The sequence below is a fragment of the Gekko japonicus genome, unplaced genomic scaffold, assembly GCF_001447785.1.
Source record: "Gekko japonicus isolate JY-2015 unplaced genomic scaffold, Gekko_japonicus_V1.1 scaffold438, whole genome shotgun sequence".
NCBI classification, from domain to species: domain Eukaryota; kingdom Metazoa; phylum Chordata; class Lepidosauria; order Squamata; family Gekkonidae; genus Gekko; species Gekko japonicus.
Window position 1 is genome coordinate 413,710 of NW_015160849.1, and position 22,500 is coordinate 436,209.

Consider the following 22,500-nt stretch of genomic DNA (forward strand, 5'->3'; position numbering starts at 1 on the left):
AGGACCGTGTGACTGACCGCACCCTGTGTGACGGCAGCCTTAGATAGTTATATGGGCCCTGGATTGGAACTAAGCGGGCCACAATGTGAAAATATAACTTCACCAGACCCTGCCCCAAGTCACCAAAAGGCCTGCCCTCATGAATGTGTCTGGGTTTGGGATGCTGCGGATTTTGCAATACTTAGGAGCCAAACGCTCTGACCCCGATGGGCCAGGCGAGCCCAATTTCATCAGATCTCGGAAGCTAAGCCGGGCCAGCCCTGGATAGTACTTGGATGGGTGACCACCAAGGAAGTCCAGGGTCGCTATGCAGAGGCAGGCAATGGCAAGCCATCTCTGTGTGTCAGGGTTTGGGATGCTGCGGATTTCGCAATACTTAGGAGCCAAACACTCTGACCCCGATGGCCCAGGCCAGCCCAATTTCATCAGATCTCGGAAGCTAAGCCGGGCCAGCCCTGGATAGTACTTGGATGGGTGACCACCAAGGAAGTCCAGGGTCGCTATGCAGAGGCAGGCAATGGCAAGCCATCTCTGAATGTCTCTTGCCCTGAAAACCCTATGGGGTTGCCCACAAAAAAAATGTCCTTTGTTCAGCAGCCACCCCCGCAGTTCATTCTGCCAAAATACCCCAGGCTTAGGCAATGCCTTTGATAGTCAAATCCCCAGGCACACAGGAGACATAGATTGCTTCAGACACTCTGCCGTGGGAAAAAACACAGAATCCACAATATCTCTAAATACTTTCAAAAGGGAGGTTCAAGCCTGACATAACAAGTTTCACCGCCCACTCTGCAACGGTTATGCCTCTTATTCAACACAGGTTTCAAATGCAACAGACAGACAGTAAGGTTTAATTCAGGCCTCATATTGTTGAGAAAATCCAACTACCTGTTTGCGTGATAGCCAAATTCACAAACCTGGTTTGCAACTGGCAAACCAAAGGCGGCAACCGTAGTCTGCAAAAACTCTGATCTTATGCAATGTGCAAAGTTAAACTGACAGGTCCTGTTTACAACCACTGATCTTTCTCTAGAGCCTGTTGAAACTGGAGTGCTGAGCAGATGGAAATTAAAGCAGACAAGCAACCCTAAACCACGGTTTGCTGTGCTTTTGGAAGCTGAAGCCCTGGTTCTGTTTCTAAACTACAGATGGTGTGACAGACAGCAAGCAGTTGCAGGTTTTAGGCAATGATGCTGGGAAAAGGGTGAGCTAGCTGAAAAATGATTGACATCTCATGGAGCTCCTTCTGATTGGGTGAAGGCAGCTTACTGTGGAATGGAACACTGAGCTATTTAAAAAAATCAAGTGGGAAGGAGAGTTTGCCGGTTGGTGTGGATCCGTTGCAGTTGGAGTGGAGTGGAGTGGAGCAAGACAGGAGAGTGAACTGAAAACTCCTAGTGAGAGACTCTGAAGAGAAAAGGGGTCTGATAAGTATGTTGTGGCCTCTGCAAATAATAGACTTAGGGTAGAGACAGTCACCAATTCCCCACAAGCGGCTTTGCTGCCCTCGCTCTTCCATTTGCCCCGGTTGCATTGGTCAATTTCACACTATTCGCTGAGCGGCCGCATTTTGACCCGCATCCCCCCCCCGATTTCCCCCGCGTCTTCTCAATCTCAAAAAACAAGGATCGAGAAGACGCGGGGGAAATCAAAGGGAGCAAAATGCTGCCGTGCAGCAAGTAGTGTGAAATTGACCAATGCAGCCGGGGCAAACCGAAGAGCAAGGGCGGCACAGCTGCTTGTGGGGAATCGGTCAGTGAGTCTGGCAAAGAAGTGTCAGAACCTCATCTATTCAAGGAGTGGAGAGAAATCTCCTTGTGTGAAAAACAGAAACACGACTTGAGTGGAGAATTAGTCATTCTCAGCATGGAAGCTGATTAACCAGTTTACAGAGACCATTCTTCTGGAAGACAGGGATTTGACAACAGGTGTAAGGAGGCACAGAGGTCCCTCAAGCAAGTCAGGAGAGGTTACTGCTCTTAAGGAGAAGAGAATAACAATCTGGCCAGAGGAAGCGGGGGCAAATAGGAAAAACCCTGGTCTATAAACATAGGGTTAAAGTACATTAAAATCGCAAGTCTGGGTGGCCATCCAGAAGCAAGTTTGTAAGACAGAACCTCTGTCTTTGTAAGACAGAACCTAATTTTCCAGCCCCTGCTTGTTTATTCCAATAAATTTGGTTTCTGTTTCAACTTTCAGTGTGCCTCGGTGCCTGTTTCTGAGGGAGAATTTATAGAGGTACAGACCTTCCTCAATTACAGTTCCTTATTTGGAGATAAGCCAACAAAGTATCAAACAATAATAAGGTGGGACAACAGCATTATAATAAATGTTTATTTACCACATAAGAAGGGTGACACGCTACCTAAAGGCTACCCAGTTATCAGATGGGGGAACTGACAATATAGAGGGAAGTGGAGGGAAAATCTGAGACCTATAAGGGCAACTGTTTGATGGGAATGCCCGTCAGATTCCTAGCTAGATCAGGTGAAATTCAGACATTGTTTATTAGGCAAGGATTACGTTACCACAGTATAGATTCAGGGGGGTAGCCATGTTGTTCTGAAGCAACAAAACAAAGTTTGAGTCCAGTTTAGTGGTTAAGTGCGTGGACTCTGATCTGGGAGAACCGGGTTTGATTCTCCGCTCCTCCACTCGCAGCTGCTGGATGACCTTGGGCAAGCCATAGTTCTGATAAGAGCTGTTCTTGAAAAAGAGCAGTTCCTATCAGAGCTCTCTCAGCCCCACCGACCTCCCAGTGTGTGTGTTGTGGGGAGGGGAAGGGAAAGGAGTTTGTAAGCCACTCTGAGACTCCCTTGGGTAGTGAAGGGCGGGGTATAAATCCAATCTCTTCTTCTTCTTCTCTTCTTAAGACCAACAAAGTATAATTCTGGGGATAAGCTTTCACATATGAAACAAAGTATAATTCTGGGGATAAGCTTTCACATTAAACATATGAAAGCTTAGACCCAAAATTGAACTTTGCTGGTCTTAAAGGTGCCAGTCTGGGGATAAGCTTTCACATACCCAAAACTGAACTTTGCTGGTCTTAAAGGTGCCACTGAACTCAAACTTCGTTCTATTACTACAATGTGTTAAACATGTTATAAGGTTTGCCTTTAATAGCAGAAGTGTATAGCTAACCTAGCTTTGGAGACAGTCTTCTACGACTGTCTTCTTCAGGGTTCCTCCAGTCTCTCTAGTCCAAGGTGCCTCACCTAAGCCACCTCGGCCTCAGTTCTGTACAAACATTCCTCAGGCCTCAGAGGCTCAACCATAACCAAAGATGCTGCAATGATTTCTTCTTTCTCAGCTGAGCCAAAACCAGTATGATCCAGTTTCCAGGCCTTCCTCCCTTCTGTCACCCCCTCCCTCATTTCTGCTATTCTTGAACGCATGAAGCGGCCTTATCCTGAACCAGACCCTCGGTCCATCAACATCAGTATTGTCTACTCAGACGCGTCTCAGGCTGAGGTCTTTCACGTTACCTCCAGTCTGATCCTTAACTGCAGATGCTGGGGACTGAACCTGGACCCTTCTGCATGCCAAGTAGATGCTCTGCCCCTGAGCCATGTCCCTCCCCGCGTTTTCTTCCCTTTTTGTCACTCATTAATTGACTGCGGGGGTGCTTGCTTCTTCTACAGAGACCTGAGAAGAACCAGACTTCTTATTTTGAAAATGTTTTCATTTTGCTCTCCTCACCTGCCTTTCTAAGTTGCAAACCTCAGAGACCGCTTAACACCACAATGTCTGAACTGAACCACTGGCAAATGCACCCTATTCTGCAAATTCTGGATCACAGTCCTAGGCCTTCTCATGATGGGATCTACTCTTTAGACTCCAAAACAGCAACATAAAACTAATCAATGATGAAATCAGAAGAGCCTCCCTGGCCCTCTGAAACTGGTGATCCTTAACACAAGGGCACCAGAGTTTTGGTGGCACAACATGGACTTTGACTGGCATACTATGTCAACCAGTTCAAGCTACACTGATGTGTGTCCTCAATTTTAATTCAGAAAAGGCATGCCATGGGAAGTTTAGGAAGCACCACAATAGACTATTCCTTATCTAAAAATTAAACAAACCCAGTTGAGTTTGTGGCTGACGGTTATCTTAACGATACTAAATTCACAAAGGTTTGTTCCGATGTTTTAAAATGGGCAAAGTCATCAGTTTTCAGCCCAAACCAGTTAGGCATTTCAGTGAGACTACACAAGCCTGAACGTGCTTAAACCTTCAGATACCAGCCTAGGGGTAAACAGAATAGAAACTGACACAAAACACCATGTGGAAAGCACACCTGGCATCATGAGCTTAGCGCGGCAGGCACTAACCGGTATCCAAACAGACTAGATTTTCGTAAATGACCTTCTGGGTTTCACTAGGTTGGCATACACAGTAGACGTTTGGAGACTTTCCCCCATACGCTTTTCTGGAATATGTAAGAGCTCACACTGCAAAAAGCAGAGCTTCCAAACACGGTTCTTCTCCAAGAACAATTTCCTTTGAAGACTAACATCCTTACATATCTGGGGGAATAGACACTTCCACAGTAAACAACTTCAGACAAGCAATTATCTACACTGGAATATAAAGACGAGGCACCCTTTATTTTATTTTATTTTCACAGAGAACATTTTCCTACGCAACTAAATCCTAGAAACTTCAAGAGGCAGACAACGAGGTCAACTTTACAGCTCGTTTGCTCTGAGATTTCTAATGTGAAATTAAATATTTGATCTCCCTCACAACTTGTTCCACGCAACAGCACAGAAGCTGCTTTTCCTGTTTTGTGTATTTAACACCGATAGCAGGAGAATGATACAAGCTGCTTTGGGCCCCCAGAGGGCAGAAAGGTGGGGTATAAATGAAGTAACATAAAATAGAACCGGGATGGTTCATTGAACCCCAAAATCTCTGCTATGTAAAGAAGCGCAGGCTGTGAGTTCATCGTATACCAGATAAATAATGCAAATTACAAATGTGAGACTAATTTCCCCAAAAAAAACGACTGGCATGCCGTTCAAAGAAGTATTTCCAGCATTTAGACGGGAAATAAAATGATGGGCATTTTCTGGCTGGATCAGATGAAGGGCCGTGGCTCAGTGATAGAATTTTTGCTTTGCACGCAGAAGGTCCCAGATTCAGCCCTTGGTATCTCCAGTTAAAAGGATCAGGTAGGAGGTGATATGGAAGCCCTCTGATCTGAGACCCTGGAGAGCCACTGCCAGTCAGAGTAGACAATACTGAGTTTGGTGGAGCCAGTGGTCTGATTCAGTTTAAGTAGGCTTGCCACCCTCCAGATGGTACCTGGAGATCTCCTACTATTTATCTCCAGATGATCCCTGGAGCAAATGGCTGCTCTGGAGGGTGGCCCGTCTGGTTCTTCCCCTCCCTCAAACCCTGTCCTCTACAGGCTCCACTCCCAAAGTCTCCAGGTATTTCCCAACCAAGAGCTGGCAACCCTGGGCATAAGGCAGCTTCATGGACGTTCAGAGAACTCCCTGGATCAAGTAGATTCAAAAGCTGAACCACCACTAACTATTCACAACATTGATAATTAAGGCAAGCAAAACTTGACGATACCAGTAATCATTAGTTATCCTCTGAGAACTCTTCAAACTATCCCCAACCACTAGAAAGCGATCTTTTTTTCAGGTAAAAGACAAGGTTTCCAGTGTCTGATACATCCTATGGAATCCTTTGGCTTGTGCAATGCGCAGACTAGCCCACAGTATTCTACATCACGAATAACAGTCCAGACTTTAGCAATGGCCACGCAACTCAAATTTGCAGCTTGTAACCAAAGTCACAAGCCTGTCTCGTGTTTCTCAGTTTCACTTCAGATTCAAGAAGGCTTGCTCCAGCCTAATGCCCTAGATCCTAAATCAGCAGACAGGCAACGTATACCTGGTGTGAACCTCAGTTCCCTAGAGTCGTTGGCATACAAACAGAGAAGTTAGCTCAGCAACCCTCAAGCTGCAAATAAAAGTCCCAACTTGCCTTGTGCCATACTACCTACGGCATATGAATACCTGCATATTGCAAAAGCTTCCGGCAACTTTTTTCATCTTCAGAACAGATTGCTCTTAGGGTGTTGTTTTATATCCATTCTTGCTAAGAAGGAGGTTCAGTTACAAGCACAGTCTAAATCCTAAGCTTCTTAATTAGGACAAGGAACTAAGCTGTTCCCAAAGAACTGTAAATGTACACCTTTTATCAAGACCAACCAGTTTCCAAAACGCAGCGTGCTCATTTCTGAATTATGCAAGTTTTTTTTCTGGATTGTTCTTTCCCTAAATTAATCCAGAGGTGTCGAACTTATGAGGGCCAGATCTGACATAAATGTCACTGTTAGGCTGGGCCATGTGTGCCATAAAATGTAATGCCAGGTAGCGGAGATATAAACTTTATAAACGACACAGGCAAAGCCATTTTGCGCATTGCACAAACCAAAGCGACAAGGGCTAGATCCTTTTCAGTGGTGGCCCCTACCTGGTGGAACGAGCTCCCGGAGGAGATCAGGGCCCTGCGGGATCTTATGCAGTTCCGCAGGGCCTGCAAGACGGAGGTCTTCCGCCAGGCTTTCACATAGGGGCCGCCGCTGCCACCACCACCAACGGTGGGAATACCATCGGGTCGCGGGATCGCCCTGGGAAGCCCAGCCACATGTGACATTAACAACGTGGATTGGTATGAATGATCAACTAGACAGTGAGACCCCAATGGGGCTGGTTTGAAGATAACCACTCAAGACCATCTTGATTGAAAGTACTTTATTATTGTTATTAGTGTTATTATTGATATAATTGTGATTTTATTGTTTTATTGGGTTTTATATATGGGCTTGCGCCCCTTGTAAGCCGCCCTGAGCCCGCTCGCGGGGAGGGCGGGGTAAAAAATGCTTAAAATAAAATAAATAAATAAAACATTTTACTCAAACCACAAACATGCTTAAAACATTAACATTTTTACAGTATTTCCTTACAGTATCTCCCTGATGCCTGCCCAGCCATTTTCACCACCCGTTACACATTAGCACTGAGACAGTATACATAGGGACATAATGCACAGCCTCTGTCATAATAAAGGTAATAAATAAAAGGTTCCCTTGCTCGAAAGCCAGTCGAATCTGACTCTCGGGTTGCGGTGCTCATCTCCATTTCAAAGCCGAAGAGCCAGCGCTGTCCGAAGACGTTTCCGTGGTCCTGTGGCCGGCATGACTAAACACCGAGGCGCACGGAACGCTGTTACCTTCCCACCGAAGTGGTCCCTATTTACCTACTTGCAATGTCTTGCTTTCGAACTGCTAGGTTGGCAGGAGCTGGAACTAGAGACGGGAGCTCACTCCGTCATGCGGCACACTCGGGTCTCGAACTGCTGAACTACTGACCTTCCACAGCCTGCAGTTCAGCGTCTTAACCACTTGAGCCACCGCAGCTCCTTTTATTATTTGTCGGTGTATAAGCTTCAGCACCGTGATCAGAAGCATCTATCTGACAGCTGACCTGAACCGGATTCAGCCAGTTTGGACTTGGCAGAGGCAAGCCAAGTCACCATGAGTCAGCACTGATCTGATTGGCTGACCAATGTATATATGTGGATGTGTATCACTGTATATTCTCTCTCGGATGGTGGATGGTGTCTGGCGGAGCAGTTTGCTGGAGAGCTGTATATATTGTAAATAAATGTCCTGTATATGGTAACCATTGGACTGTCTCAGTGTGGTTGACTACTGGAAAGCCTCTGGTGAGTGGAACGAGGGCAAGTGTGACTGAGGTGCTGGTTCAACTTCTCCAAACGTGCTGCGCGACATTATTATCCCCAAGGGAGAAAGGTGCCTAATAAACGTTTTAAATAGATAAATTATCCCATGTAGCTACAAGGCCTTCCACTGAGTCACCAGGAAGGCTCTCAAAATCCTCCGGGGCTCCCTGGAAACCAACGGGACCCATTTGTCTCTGGGGGGGAGCGTCCAAATTTACCACAAGACAGACCTTCCCTCATGCTGGATTCCATTTCAATATGCTACAGGGAATAAGCTCCCACATCCAGTCCATCCTGTTGTTAAAGCATGGACAGTGGTACAGCATGAGGCCCATACCGATTTCTCTCCCTCCCTGCCCACTTTACATCTATAATTGGTACTGGTGGTGCTGAGGGACAATGAAGCACTCAGGAACAAAACGGCTGCCACAAAAGGTGGAGAAAGCCACACAGAGGAAGCCCAAGTGCAAGGCAGAAGAGGGGTACTTTAAAAATACACTGGCGAGGAGGAGACTGGATTTATACCCTGCCCTTCACTCGGAGTCTCAGAGCGGCTTACAAACTCCTTTCCCTTCCCCTCCCCACAACAGACACCCTGTGAGGTAGGTGGGGCTGAGAGAGCTCTGACTGAGAACTTCCCTTGAGGGAATAGGTCTGACAGAACTATGGCTTGCCCATGGTCATCCAGCAGCTGCAAGTGGAGGAGTGGGGAACCAAACCCGGTTCTCCCAGATTAGAGTCGGCGCACTTAACAACTACACCAAACTGGGGTAAGAAAGAATAAAACAAACACTCTGGTGGGAGCTGCCAGTGAAACAATGTTATTTTAATCTGCCCAGCCAAGCAGATCTTCCACAACAAGAGCCCCCGTTTCTGAAAACCACTTGGTGGGTGCCAAGGAAGGTGTTGGCGGGTGTCATCATGGCAACCTGTTGGGGACCACGGCTTTACAAAACCCACACAACATACAGCCACTGTCCTACAGAAAAGAGCCAATCACTGAGGTGGATCTTCAGTGGCTCACTCCACGGACAGATATCGGATATCTGAGCTGGCAGACATTGCTGTAATGAGTGTCAAGATAGCTTTCGCTGGGAACCCCGAAGGCAAATCCAAACTTAAGTTCTACAACAACACGTGAGGGACTTGCCCTCAGGAACACGCTGGACTCGGCAGCTCCCTCACGAACATGACATCGTCATAGCCACGAATCCCATGACTGTGCCCTGCTTTGCCAAATTCTCTTCCACTGTTGTCAAGGCAATGGGCGGATCAACTGTTTCTGCCACAAACTTGGTAGGAAGCACACAGCTGGCTCTGCAGCCAAGCCACCCAAGTGACTGCTTAGGGTGGTTCAGTGACGAGGACACCAGGCACTGCAGGGGTTCAGACGGCTGCCGGCCGCGCGTGGCTTGGGAGAAGACTAGCATCCCCTCCTGGGACCACACCACTGCCAGGCAGCAGGCCTAGCACGGGGCAAGAAAAACACCTCGAAGAACCCCCAAATAACGGTCACAGCCGTGGTTTTAAATTTGTTTCTCTCCTTTTCTTACTTGTTTGTCTTTCCCTGCATTAGCTGACAACCCACCAGCATCTCAGCTCCCTGACAACTGTCTCCAGAAGGCCACAAACCTCATGAGCCATAAAACCTCCCTGGTGGGCTCTATTTTTTAAGTTTATCTCCCTCTTTTTCTCCCTGATCAGGACCCAGCACGTCTTTTTAACATTCTTCTCCTCTCTTCCACCCAATCCTCTCAACCACCACCTTATGAGGTAGGTCAGGCTGAAAGCTTCTGACAGGCCCAAGGTTGCCTGGTGAGCTTCTCTGGCAGAGTGGGGATCTCCTGCTCCTGGGCCGACACTCCATGCCACCCCAGCCCAGTTAAGCCCCTGCTGAAGCGGGCAGGGCTCAGGGAAGAAATCTGCTCAGAGGTTTAAGTTCTGGTTTTGTGCGCGTACAAAGCTAGTAGCCCCCACCTGGAAGCAAAGCAGGGTCAGCCCCCATAGCACCGAGGCCCTCCAGGGTTGCCAGGCAGAGGCAGGCAGTGGCGAAGCACAACGCTTCATCTCACGCCTTGAAAGCCCCATGAGAGGATGACGGCCATGGAAATCAACAACTTTAAAGGGGGATTAGATGGACTCATGGAGGATAAATCTATCGGTGGCTTCTAGCCATGGTGGCTGAGGAGGACCTCCCCATTCAGAGGCACTAAGCCTCTGAATCCCAGAGCCAGGAGGCAACCTCAGGGGAAGGCCTTGGCCTCCATGCCCCGTTGTTGGCCCTCCAGAGGCTGGCCACTGTGCAAGAGGCAGGATGCCGGACTAGATGGACCCTCACTGGTCATTGGTCCAATCCCGCAGGGCTCTTCTCCTGTTCTTATGTTCTTCTAAATTCTTTTAAGTCAGCTGTGACTTGACAGCCCTGAAGAACCTGTTTCTTCCTCAGGGAAAATTGTTGTTGAACTCCCTGAGGAAGATTCTGAAACAGAAGGATCTCTGGACCTCTGTTGGAGGAAGACAGAGCACATGTCATAAAGAGACTTTAAGGAGTCCTCCCTTTTGAAACTTTTAGTTAACAGAGGAGGACTATTATTAATTATAAGGTTGCACAATAGCTTTTGAGATTCTTGGAGATGATAATTTGATATTTTTATATCTCTTATATTGTGAATTGTGATTAAGATGATTAATTATATATGTAGAAATTATTGTAAAAATATTTTTCAAAAAATATAAAACTATTTATGATGTGCTATAATCATCTGTGCACGGTACTTCTTGTATGTTGGTTTCCCCACCTGCCCAGCAGGCACGGCTCAGCCCACTCTCTCCCAGCGTTCCCTCTAAGCGGAGTTAGTGTGAGCTGGCTCACAGGTTCTTTAGCCTCCGGCTCACACATTTTGTGTCTCCGCTCAGGAAGGAGGGCTCCGGAGCCAACTCATTTCTGCAGCAGCCAGATCTCCGGCTCACCGCTTGCATGCCAGCAGTCGCCCGCAAAGTAGACTTCTCGCGCAGCAGCTGCACCTGTTGGGTTTCGAAGGCGCCGGAGCAGCCCTGGGAGGTGAAGGGGAGGCGGGCGGGGAAGGACGGAGCGAGGAGGTAACTCAGCAAAAGCCAAGCTGGGGAGAGGGCTGCTCCAGCCCAACCGAGGCGTCCTTCCAGGCCGGCTGAGCGGAGGGTCCCGCGCCGCGTGCACGTGGAGGAGAGCGCAAGCGGCGCGCCTTCTTCCTGGCCGGGCAGCCCGGCTCTCCACCCCCCCGACCCCGACCCCGAGAGCGCGGGTTACCTCCCAGCCTGGCGAACTCCCTGCGGCGCAGCGCCCGCGGGCTCTCCCCGCCGTAGCCGTATGCAGCGCCCCGGGGGAGCCGGCTTCGGAAGGCCGGGAAGGAGAGCGCCTCTCGCCACGGCTCCATGGCCCTTCTGGCCCGGCCCCATGGCCCGCACCGCACCTGACCCGCCAGGGAGGAGGAGGAGGAGGAGGCGGAGGAGGAGGCCCAGGCCACGCCCGCCCCCTCCTCCCGCCGCCGCCGCCCCCTCTTCCCCGGCCCGGCAAGGAAGGAAGGACGTCCCGCCGCCGCTGCTGCGGCTGCAAGCGGCGGCCCGGGAAGGAGGGCCTCGGGGGAGCGCCGCGGAACTTGGAGCCGGGCAAGAGCGGCGCAGCGTGTCCGGGGCGGCGGAGACCTCGGGGAGTTGGAGCGAAGGTTGCCAGCCTCCAGGCGGGGCCGGGAGACACACACACGTGTGCCGAGTGGCGGCGTGCTGCGTGGGGGGGCCCAGCCTCCAGGCCGGGCCGGGAGACACACACACAACGCACGCGCCGGGCGGCGGCGGCTCTCCGAGGGAACGAGACCGGTTATGTCTGCGGGGGGGGGGGCTGTTTTGAAAGGCGAAAAAGAGGACGCCTTTCCCGACTGACGGTGGCAGACCTCGTTTCAGGTAACCCCCCTGCTGCTGTGGGAGCCGCAGCCTGCCTCCCCTGGGGGACTAGAGGGCAAAAGCAGGCTCAGCCCCCCAACCCAAAAAGAGGACGTTTTCATCAGGTTTTTTTTAAAGATCCCCAAAGAGGAAAGACACCAAGAAAAAGAGGACACCTGGTAACCCTAATCCGTGTTAAACGCTGTCAAGTCACTTCGACTTATAGTGACCCTGTGAATCCGAATCACAGAATCATAGAGTTGGAAGGGACCTCCAGGGTCATCTAGTCCAACTCCTTGCACAATGCAGGAGATTCACAAATACCTCCCCCCACACACACACACCCCAGTGACCATGCCCCGAAGATGACAAAAAACTTCCAGGTTCTCCAGCAAAACTGGCCTGGAGAAAAATGGCTTCCTGACTCCAAAGTGGCAATCAGCATTTCAGGGCCACAAAAACTAAAGCACTGATGCAGCCCTCCAGAATTAATTCATGCCCTCCAAAAGGTCCCCTCAGAACAGCTTGGCTCAGGTCTTGCAAAGTCTATTTTTCTCCCTCTCCCCAAATACTAGAATTTGAGGACATCCAATGAAGGCAATGGGCAGTCGGTTCAAGATGGACAAGAGGCAGTTCTGCTTTACACAAAGAGTGATTAAAATGTGGAATTCGCTGCCAGAAGATGTAGTGATGGCCACAGGAATCAACAGCTTCAAAAGGGGGTTACATATATGCATATAGCCATGGGGAACCTCCACATTCAGAGGCATTAAGCCTCTGAATCCTAGATCCACGTGGCAACATCAGGGGAAGGTCTCAGCCTCTATGCCCTTTTGTTGGCCCTCCAGAGGACCTGTTTGGCCACTCTGTGAGACAGGATGTTGGACTAGATAAAGCACTGGTCTGATCCAGCAGGGCTCTTCTTATGTTCTTATGAAGGCCTTGGCCTCTATGCCCTGTTGTTGGCCCTCCAGAGGAACTGGTTGGCCATTCTGTGAAGGAGGAGGAGGTGGAGGAGATTGGATTTATACCCGGCCTTCACTACCCGAAGGAGTCTCAGAGCAGTTTACAATCTCTTTTCCCTCCCCACAACAGACACCCTGTGAAGTAGGTGGGGCTGAGAGAGCTCTTTTGAGAACTGCTGGTGAGGGAACAGCTCTGAAAGAACTTGTAACTGACCCAAGGTCATGCCAGCAGCTGCATGTGGAAGAGTGGGGAATCAAACCCAGTACAGAGGCATTAAGCTTCTGATTCCTAGAGCCAGGAGGCAACATCAGAGGAAGAAGCCTTCTACAGAGTTGTTTGACTTGTCCATTGTAGCATTGTGAGCTTTGGTTCCAGGAAAAATAATTTGCCTGAAGAAGAATTTCTTGAAACATGTTGCTTTGATACTTGCTGCATCTCTTTTCAGAAAGCAAAACAGCCTACAATATTGGCATTGACAACTGCTGCATCTCTCATCAGAAAGCAAGATAGTCTACAGCATTGAATTCTGTCTGCATACTTATCTCTGTAGCTGTGGACTTTTCTACAAGATATATATTGTTCTTTAGGTTTTTGTTATCAATGTATTATAATTAATAAGATACACTGGGGGTCTTTATTATATATTTAAGTATATGATTTAAACGAATATATGAAGGCACAGTAGCATATCAGAATTGTGTGTTTTGTTTGAACATGGTGTTTTTCCACGTTTACTCCACCTGTATGTTGGCAACCCTGCCTCTTGCCGCTGCTCTTGATAATGATGCCGATGCTCCTCCTGCTCTCAAAATGGAAATTCTCTGTCAAATGAAACAAAAGTAGATGAAGGAAAATTCTCCCTGCGGTGCTCGGAATAGCAGTTCTCAGCACTTCTCAGCTCTAAATTTGGCAGTTGTCACTTAAATGGTCAGCTGTACTCAGCTTCCACAGTTTCTCAAGAATGACTCCAAGCCCATAGGACGAAAGTGATGTGCAATTAGATAAAATGTCATGTCTGTTGCCACTGATAAATGGCATTTTTGAGCCAGCAGGCATTGCAAGCTTTTATGCATGAAGTAATCATTTATTATTTTATAAACATTAAAAGGTATGGGTAAAGGTTCTCTTGCTTGAAAGCTAGTCGCATCCAACTCTAGGGGGCGGTGCTCATCTCTGTTTCAAAGCCGACGAGCCGACGCTGTCCGAAGACTTCTCCGTGGTCATGTGGCCAGCATGACTAAACGCCGAGGCGCACGGAACGCTGTTACCTTCCCACCGAAGCAGTACCTATTTATCTACTTGCAATTTCTTGCTTTCGAACTGCTAGGCTGGCAAGAGCGGGGGCCAGAGACAGGAGCTCACTCTGTCCTGCAGCACTCGGGTCTCGAACTTCCAGTCTGCAGCTCAGCGTCTTAACCTCTGAGCCACTGCAGCCCTTACTTATAAACATTACTTACTATTTAATCTAAGCCACCCACCCGGTATGGGTTAGTAGGCTCCGAGACCAGGTTTGAATTCCCAGTCTGCCAAGGAAGCTTGCTTGGTGTCTTTGGGACAGCCATATACTCTCGGCCTAACCTACCCCACAGGGTTGTTGGGAGGATTCAATGGAGACAAGAATGATGTCAGTCAGTTTAGGGGTGCCAACTTCCAGGCGGTGGCTGGAAACTCCTGGGATTGCAACTGATGTCCAGGCAATAAAGATCAGTTCATCTGGAGAAAAGGGCCACTTTGGAAGGGGAGATGAGAGCAGCCACGTGTGTTACAAGGTCAGTGGAAGTTTCTTTTCAAAACCTACAGGAACAAAATATTTAGGAATTTTAAAATGGGGAGGTACAGTTAACAAGACTTTCCAAGGAGGCAAAAGGGTGGTTGCAAATGGGGAAATCCAAATGGAAGAAAAAGTGAGAAAAAGAGCAATGCCTAGTTACTGACAAACTGTAAACCAACCAAAGAATATATTAAAGGATGTGCAGGTGTCTGTGAGAGAGAAAGAGAGAAAAACAAAAAGCAGTGCAGATTAAATTCATGTTCTTTATCTCTTCGCACATCGCGCCCCATGCACTGACCAAGAGGTTGACTTTGGGCTCTTTTCAGAGGACATGAGATCTGCTTCCTGGTTTCAAGCACATTAGATATTGTTTTAATAATCTCTCACTTGTTTCTGAATATTTGTAAAGGAGTCCAGCTGTACCTTTAATGCTAACTAAAGTCCACTGAGACAGCATAGGCTTTCTTTCATAGGTCATTATCTGTCTTAACAGAGTGGAAATGTGGGTTGCAAGTCAGAGAAATCAGTTGATGCTTACGCTCAGTTTTCCAAGGCACGGTTACCCTCATGATGAACTATACCAGGGGTTCCTAACCTAGTGCTTGTGGGCACAGTGGTGCCCACCAACACCTTTTCTGGTCCCTGCAAAGTGTTTTTAGAAAGTGGGTGGGGTCAGTTAGGGCTATTGACCATTGGAGATTTTATTGGTGATGCTAGGGTTGCCAAATTTTAATTTCCTACCGGCGGGGGATCTTCTGGCCGGTCCGGGAGCTGCTCGCGGATGCACGCGCGCCGCCAGGACGTCACCAGAAGTGACGTCACACGCTGGGCGGGGCCACGCCGTTTGAGGGGAAAACAAAGAGTTTTCCCCTCAAATGGCAGCCATTTGAGGGGGAAACTCTTTGTTTACCCCCTCAAACGGCGATGCAGTTTTAAAAGTTGCTTTGGCAACAACTGCCACCCTAGCACAAGGATCTTTACGGTATGAGTGAAGGCAGTCTGTGGTGGCCATTTTGTGGCTGGCCCCACCACGCTGTGTCAGAATTCCAAAGATGACTACAGGCTGAAAAAAGTTTGGGACCTCTGAACTATCCATTGGAAAGTGAGGATTTAAAATCAAAAGTGCTTCCCTTAGCTTTTACAACATGACGCCCACTATAGGCCCTGATTTGACACCACTAAGAAGAAGAAGAGGAGGAGGAGATTGGATTCAGTCTCAGAGCATCTTACAATCTCCTTTCCCTTCCCCTCCTCACAGCAGACACCCTGGGAGATAGGTGGGGCAGAGAGAGCTCTGAGAGAACTGTGGCTTACCCAAGGTCACCCAGCAGCTGCATGTGGAGGAATGGGGAATCAAACCCGGTTCTCCCAGATTAGAGTCCACACTCCTAACCACTACACAAAACTGGCTCTCACTAAGTTTTTGAAGAAATTCCTCTTCTGCCACTTTGCACTCCGGAGAAATACCCTAAAGTCAGACATCAGACTGCCTGGTCACATGTCGTTTCCACATAGCCAGATTATTCCTTATTTTCCCAGGCTGTTGCTCTTTAAAACATTTCACCTAAATCTTTTATGTTTCACTTCATAAAGAATTAAAAAAATAGAGCTTCCGACAATTAGGCCACACTCGGCACTTGTCTCAGGGAGTGCGTTCTGAAGCCAGTCTGAGCTTAAACTGACAGTTCCCTAATTGACGCTGACACGTGGCAGGGCTTCGCACTCACACGCCCCATCCCTGTGGACATGGGAGAGCCATTCTGGGTCCCAACAGCAGTTGATTTGCCAGTCAGGAACTCTGTCAGCTGTTTGGTTTGCCAGAATATCCCTACAGAACACTAGAAATGATTGGGTATTTATAGAGAAGGCAAGGTCAGGGAAAAGCTGGCCAAAATTTTGGTGGGGCGGGAATGTGGTTTATTCTGAGGACTTTTTCATTTTGATGAATACGGGAGGGGGGGGCTTGGCAAGGACCAGACAAGGTGTCAGTGGGCACCACTGTGTCCACGAGCAGTAGGTTGGGGACCCCCGGTATAGTTCGTCGTGAGGGTAACCGTGCCTTGGAAACCTGTGTATACGCATCAACTGATTTCTCTGACTTGCAACTCACATTTCCACTCCATTGAGGCAGGTAAATTACCTATGAAGAAATACCTATGAGATACTTTCTCTTTGGGAATGAATGAAATGCTTTTAAAGACAAGGTTTTGCTCCCTCAGAACACCTAGTGAAGATTTTTATGTAAGTCTACAGCATTAGAACATGATCATTCCTATGTAAATTGGAGACGTATACTGCATATTTTCATCTATACATTTGCTGTTTAAATGTGACCCTCTGAGTGTATGTGCAGTTTTGCTGGCAGAAGACTGAGGTTTGTGTAATTCTGAATTTCATAAATATGCTAAATTGCATATTTGAAAGACAAACATGAAATTGAGCCAACTTCAGAGGACAGCGGAAGACAGGAGGGCCTGGTGGGAGCTGGTCCATGGGGTCGCGAATAGTCGGACTCGACTGTGCGACTGAACAACAACAAGACAAAGCAGGTTTTAAATATGCTGCTTGGGACAAAGAGTCAGGGAGGTTATGAGTTAATCTTCCCTGGAGAGAAGAGCTTATGTGATTCGCTGTTCTATTCACTCTCTAATTGGCCAGCATCAGCTTAGAGAAGGAATAAAGCAGCTGATCTGGAGGGGAAAGTTTCATTTGTCTTTTGAGTCACTTTTTGACTTTGTCTGAAATCTAATGTCTGGTTCAGTAGCCAGAGGGTTTGGCTTCTGAGGGAAAAGATTTTGGGAGTCAGTGATTTCTGTCAGGGAATTGTCAGAAAATTAGTTCTATAGAGAGATGAAGAGGGACTCCATTGTCTAAGATATATTAAAACTACTCTGAGGGAGAAGTCAGATTCTCAGTCAAGAAAGCTACAACACTACTTTATACAAACATATAGTACTGGAAAAGGAATTTGGCAGGTGATTTGAGGAGTCAGAGAGACAAGCCAAATAGGAAAAGAAGTTATTGCTTCTTAGGGACAAGAATAATAATTTCCAGCCAGTAGGAAGGGGTTGGGAAGAGAACCCTGGTCTGTGATAAAGGGGAAGAGCTTACACACATCAAGAGTTACTGGAAAGCTATAATATCTGAAGGGAAAACCTAGATCTCTGAAGGGAGAAACTGTCAAACTCAGTGCCTCATTCACCATGAATTACATTGTACGGGACCTTGAGCGGGAACTGGAATTCAGTAACGGGTGTGCGAGTGGATGTGTGTGAGAAGGCCTCGGTTGTAGTGGCTGCGTAACTCTCTTCTAAGATGCCTCCCTTCCCAGGGATGTTGAGCGATGACCTTGGATGCTGTCTGTGCCTTCTCCGCAGCAATTTATAATACAACAGTAGACTCGCAGGTGGGAGCTGGAATGCGCGAACTCTAGGTGGGCTGAATGTGGGTTACGATTGGATTGGACCGAGGAGGAGCTTGTTTGAACTCTGTATATCCTGAGGCCTTGGCGCCAGAACTTTAGTTCTGACACAGAAGTCTTTGCTTGAATCATCTTTACTCCTCAATAAACAAATCACTGCCAACTTGAAACGTTAAGAGTAACTTTGTTCAAGAATCTGACAGAAACCTGGAAACTATAAGCAAACAGTATTCTCCAGAAAACTGTATTTAAGATTCTGTGTAAGAACTGAAATATATAACAGGTAAAAACCTCTCACTGAAAAAACTTGAAACTCAGAAATTAAGCTACAACAACACTCTCTTGTATGTTCAAAAACCTCAATTCTGTATATATTAAAATTTTTTACCTCAGCAACCTCTGTACTTGAATCCATACATAACTTTTTACATTGAGCTAAACAAGTATGAATAATACAATTTTCACTAAAATAATATCTTTATTTTGTTGATTTCCTCATTTAAAGCAGTGAATTCATTAAAGTACTAACATGAGATTGTTATACTTCAGGGGGGGAAAGAATAATCACCATTTCCCCCTCATCTTCTGCAAAATTCTCCAGGGACTCAGGGAGTGATATGTCAGTGACATCGGGGGTGACACTCTGGTTTTTGGGCAAAACTCTGTCATATAATCAGCCTCAAACCATAGAGTTTTGCCCAAAAAATAGAGTGTTGCCCCTCGACATCACGTTTATTTCTGGCAATGTCAATTTTTTTGGGGGGGGGGATTTCCTTCCACCAGCCAGCTGGCTAGCAGGAGCCCGCACTTTCTGAATAGCTTAAGAAACTCTCATTAGCCTGAACCATTAGAACTAAAGTCTGTGCATGTACTGGTTTTACCACAGAAATTTAAACCCCTGATTTTACCTGACCTTTCCCCTCTATGTTCCTGTGCTGAGCAAACAGCCAAAATGTTATACTTTGACAGGGTGGGACAGTCAGAGTTCTTCAGGAAAGAAGAACACATTACTACAGTGTCTCAGTCAGACAGGGAAAGAAAAATGAAGGGAAAATCTTGCCTCAGAGGGAGGGAAGTTGGACGGGCGTGTCATACCATTCCAGTCATCAAAGATCTTTTCTGCATTCAAAATACAAGTAGCTTCCATATTATGCTTTTCAGCATTTTCAGTCAGCTTCAGAATCTTAATAACATAAGCCCTGCTGGATCAGACCAGTGGTCTCTCTGGTCCAGCATCCTGTCTCACATAGTGGCCAACCAGTTGCTCTGGAGGGCCAACAATAGGGCAGAGAGGCAGATGTTGCCTCCTGGCACTAGGATTTAGAGATTGATGGCATCTGAACATGGAGGTTCCTGTTAGTCACCAGGGCTAGTAGCCACTGATAGACGTCTCCTCCATGAGTCCGTCTAATCTCCTTTTAAAGCTGTCTTATGCCTGTGGCCATCACTACATCCTCTGGCAGCAGATTCCACATTTTAATCACTCCCTGCGTAAAGAAGTATTTCCTTTGTCCATCCTGAGTCTACTGGAAACGCTACTTGTGAGATCCTATTTGGGGATAAAACCAGCTCTATCAGCTGCAATATAGTCACCAGTAATCCTACTAATGCCATCCAGAGTCTACTGGAAACGCTACTTGTGAGATACTATTTGGGGATAAAACCAGCTGTATCAGTTGCAATATAGTCACCAGTAATCCTACTAATTCTAGTTGCTAAGACAGATCTTACAATTATGGTTGGGGGGGGGAATTGGCAGTAAGAGCACCTAAGACGTGGGGTGCACATAGTTCAGTGCCTGCCTCTCCCTATGCATTCCAAGGCTGCAGCTTTGCTATTCTCAGCCAGGTCTACCATCTGTTCCGTCTTTTGTCTAAGATGTGTTCTGCAGCCAATGGCCAAGACTCAGGCTTTTTCTGAATTATTCGGAAGACCAGGTCTCCAACTGAGTCACTTGTTGCCTCTCACCTGGGTGTCAGGAGAAAAAGATGTCAGAAAAAGACACTGCACCGATGGCATGACGTCACTTCTGCTGAACACCTAGGAGTGATGTCATGTTGCCAGCATTATGCTCTAGGATTTGGGCAACTCTCTACGGTACAATTGAAAGCATTGTTGTCTCTTCTTGTCTCAGAAACCAGCACTGTTCTAGTTTCTCTCCATGATAACGACGTTCCTTGCTTTGGATTTCATGCACTGCTTCTAATAAGGTTTGGTGTTCTGGTTAGGAGCATGGACCCTAATCTGGGAGAACCAGGTTTGATTCCCCACTCCTCCTCCACATGCAGCTGCTGGTGTGACCTTGGGTCAATCATAAGTTGTTTCAGAGCTGTTCTCTCAAGAGCAGCTCCTGTCAGCTTAGAGGGAACACTGCTCACAGGGTGTCTGTTGTGGGGAGGGGAAGGGAAGGAGATTGTAAGCCACTCTGAGACTCCTTTGGGTAGTGAAGGGTGGGGTAGAAATCCAGTCTCCTCTTCCTCCTCCTTCTCCTCCTCTTCTTCTTCTTCTTTCTACCACTATATAACAAAAAAGCATTTACACCTGTCAGAGAAACGATCTGTTCAAGAAGCTTTACAGTGCCATCCTAAGCAGAATTACAGCCTTCTAAGCCGCCTGAAGTCAGTGAGCTTAGAGGGGAATGCTCTGTTATTGTTCTTTTGAGTTTTAAGGGTAGTCCTCAGTGAGCTTAGAGGGGTATAACTCTGCTTAGGAATGCTCTATTGTTCTTTTGAGTTTTAAGGGTAGTCCATGCCTCAGACACCAAAATTTCTACTTTGCTACAACTAGGATTGCCAGGTCTTACCTGTGTCCTGGCGGGGGGCTCCAGCCCGGCTCCTGGGGTCCTCTGGCATGCACACAAAGCACATGCTGCAAGGACATCAGTCATTGTGCTGGGCACATTGTTCAGGGGACACTCTTAACATTTGGGTAAAAACTCTATGGTCACAATAGAGTTTTTACCCAAATGCTATAGCATCCCTCGCACAATGTGCCTGGCACGATGACATCCTCTCCAAGTGACATCATCACGCCGGGCACATTGGGCACAATGGGGCTCTTTGGGGGCAGGGCTCCTTCGCCGGCCACCTGGCCCCAGCAGCAGATTGGAGCCCCTGAAAACAGGAAAAACCCACCCCCATTGGGGGGATGGCAACCCTGCCTAACATCCCCTATGTCTCAATTTAACAATATTTATCTACAGTAGACAATCTCAACGTAACATCTATGAAAGTCAACAGTAATCTCCTGTGCTGCTAAAACCATAACCCCCATCTCTCCTTTTAATTACAGGGACAGACATTTTTGCTTGCTAACCCTAACTACTCTGCTAAAAGTCTGTTGCCCCCACCAAAAGTACATTCTTGCATACAGTCCGCTTTACATACATTGTGTACATTGTATTTTGCACACATTTGTGTTTTTCTTCTACATTTCATATCTCTGATAAATATTCTTGTCTTCAATCTCTCAGCAAGAAATGATGTCACATTAGTAGGTCATCTTACAAAAGTTTGCTAGATTCACAGGTATTTATTTATTGAGACATCAACTGAGTTATTAGTACAAAACAATTACTACAATTCTGTTTCATTGTTAAGAAAATAGTGATTGTCTTGCTGTCACAAATAATTTACTGTATAATTTACTATACAGTTATAATTATTGTGCATACCTGTTACATGTACACAAGTTTAAGATGTCTCCCTCTTTTCCTGATGACACATCTTGGGGGGGACCTAGTTTCCCAATCCTAAGAACACTTTCCTAGGCATAAGCCCCTTTGAGTAAAACTGGCCTTACTTCTGAGCAGACCTGCTTAGAATTGCTTTCTAGGTTACAGCCAGAGTTTGACACTTATTCCTTGATTTAATGTAACTTTTATTATTATGGTTGCATGACCTGCATCCACTAAACCTTCAATTTAGCTATACAGATCTATGCAACAGCAAAGCTGATGCATGAAAATAAATCAGTTCAGGAATATGAACGCTGATTTTCAAAAGGGGTGTCATCTTTTTGTGAATAAGGTCATAATCACTATATATCTCTGAAGTGAAATAGCTGTATCCCTTTACCCAAAAGGGGTGCTCATAATTTATTTATATCTTATCTTCCTTCTCCCGTCTAAACTAGGACAGCCAGCCTCCAGGTGGTGACTGGAGATCTCCTGGGATTACAACTGGTCTCCAGGTGACACACATCAGATCACTTGAAGAAAATGGCCACTTTGGAAGGTGGACTCTATGGCATTATACCCCATTGAAGTCCCCCCACTCCAAACCCCACCCCTTTTAGGCTTCACCCCCAAAATCTCCAGGTATTTCCCAATCCACAGGGGGCAACCCTAATCTATGGCTGTGGTCACACACGCCATTTGGAGCGGAGGGGAAGCGAGGCTATTTCCTCCGGAGGCATTTGACTCGCAGTTGTGAGATCACACATCCTTTTGGGCTGCTGGCTCAGCCTGTCACTGTGAGATCAGACACCACCGCAGGTGAGTTGGTTTTTTTGCTGTTTGTTTCCCATGCGCATAAGCGAGGAATTGCACTTCCACACTGAGGGTTCCCCGTGGAGTATGCGATGATGCACATACCACAAATGGGGGGAAATGGCACCAAGTTGGGATGGTCTAAGGCATGAGAGTGTGCTTGGGCGA

At 47.2% G+C, this 22,500-nt stretch overlaps 1 protein-coding gene across 1 annotated transcript in view; it reads right to left on the minus strand.

The window, feature by feature from the left end:
• MOCOS (molybdenum cofactor sulfurase) overlaps positions 1 to 11,228 on the minus strand; it is a 197,891-nt gene extending 186,663 nt beyond the window's left edge. Inside the window, exon 1 of the mRNA XM_015420757.1 lies at positions 11,057 to 11,228. Within this exon, the coding sequence (XP_015276243.1) occupies positions 11,057 to 11,183 (127 nt within the window). The 5' untranslated portion in view covers positions 11,184 to 11,228. The remainder of the gene's footprint in view (positions 1 to 11,056) is intronic.
• Positions 11,229 to 22,500: the final 11,272 nt, after the last annotated feature.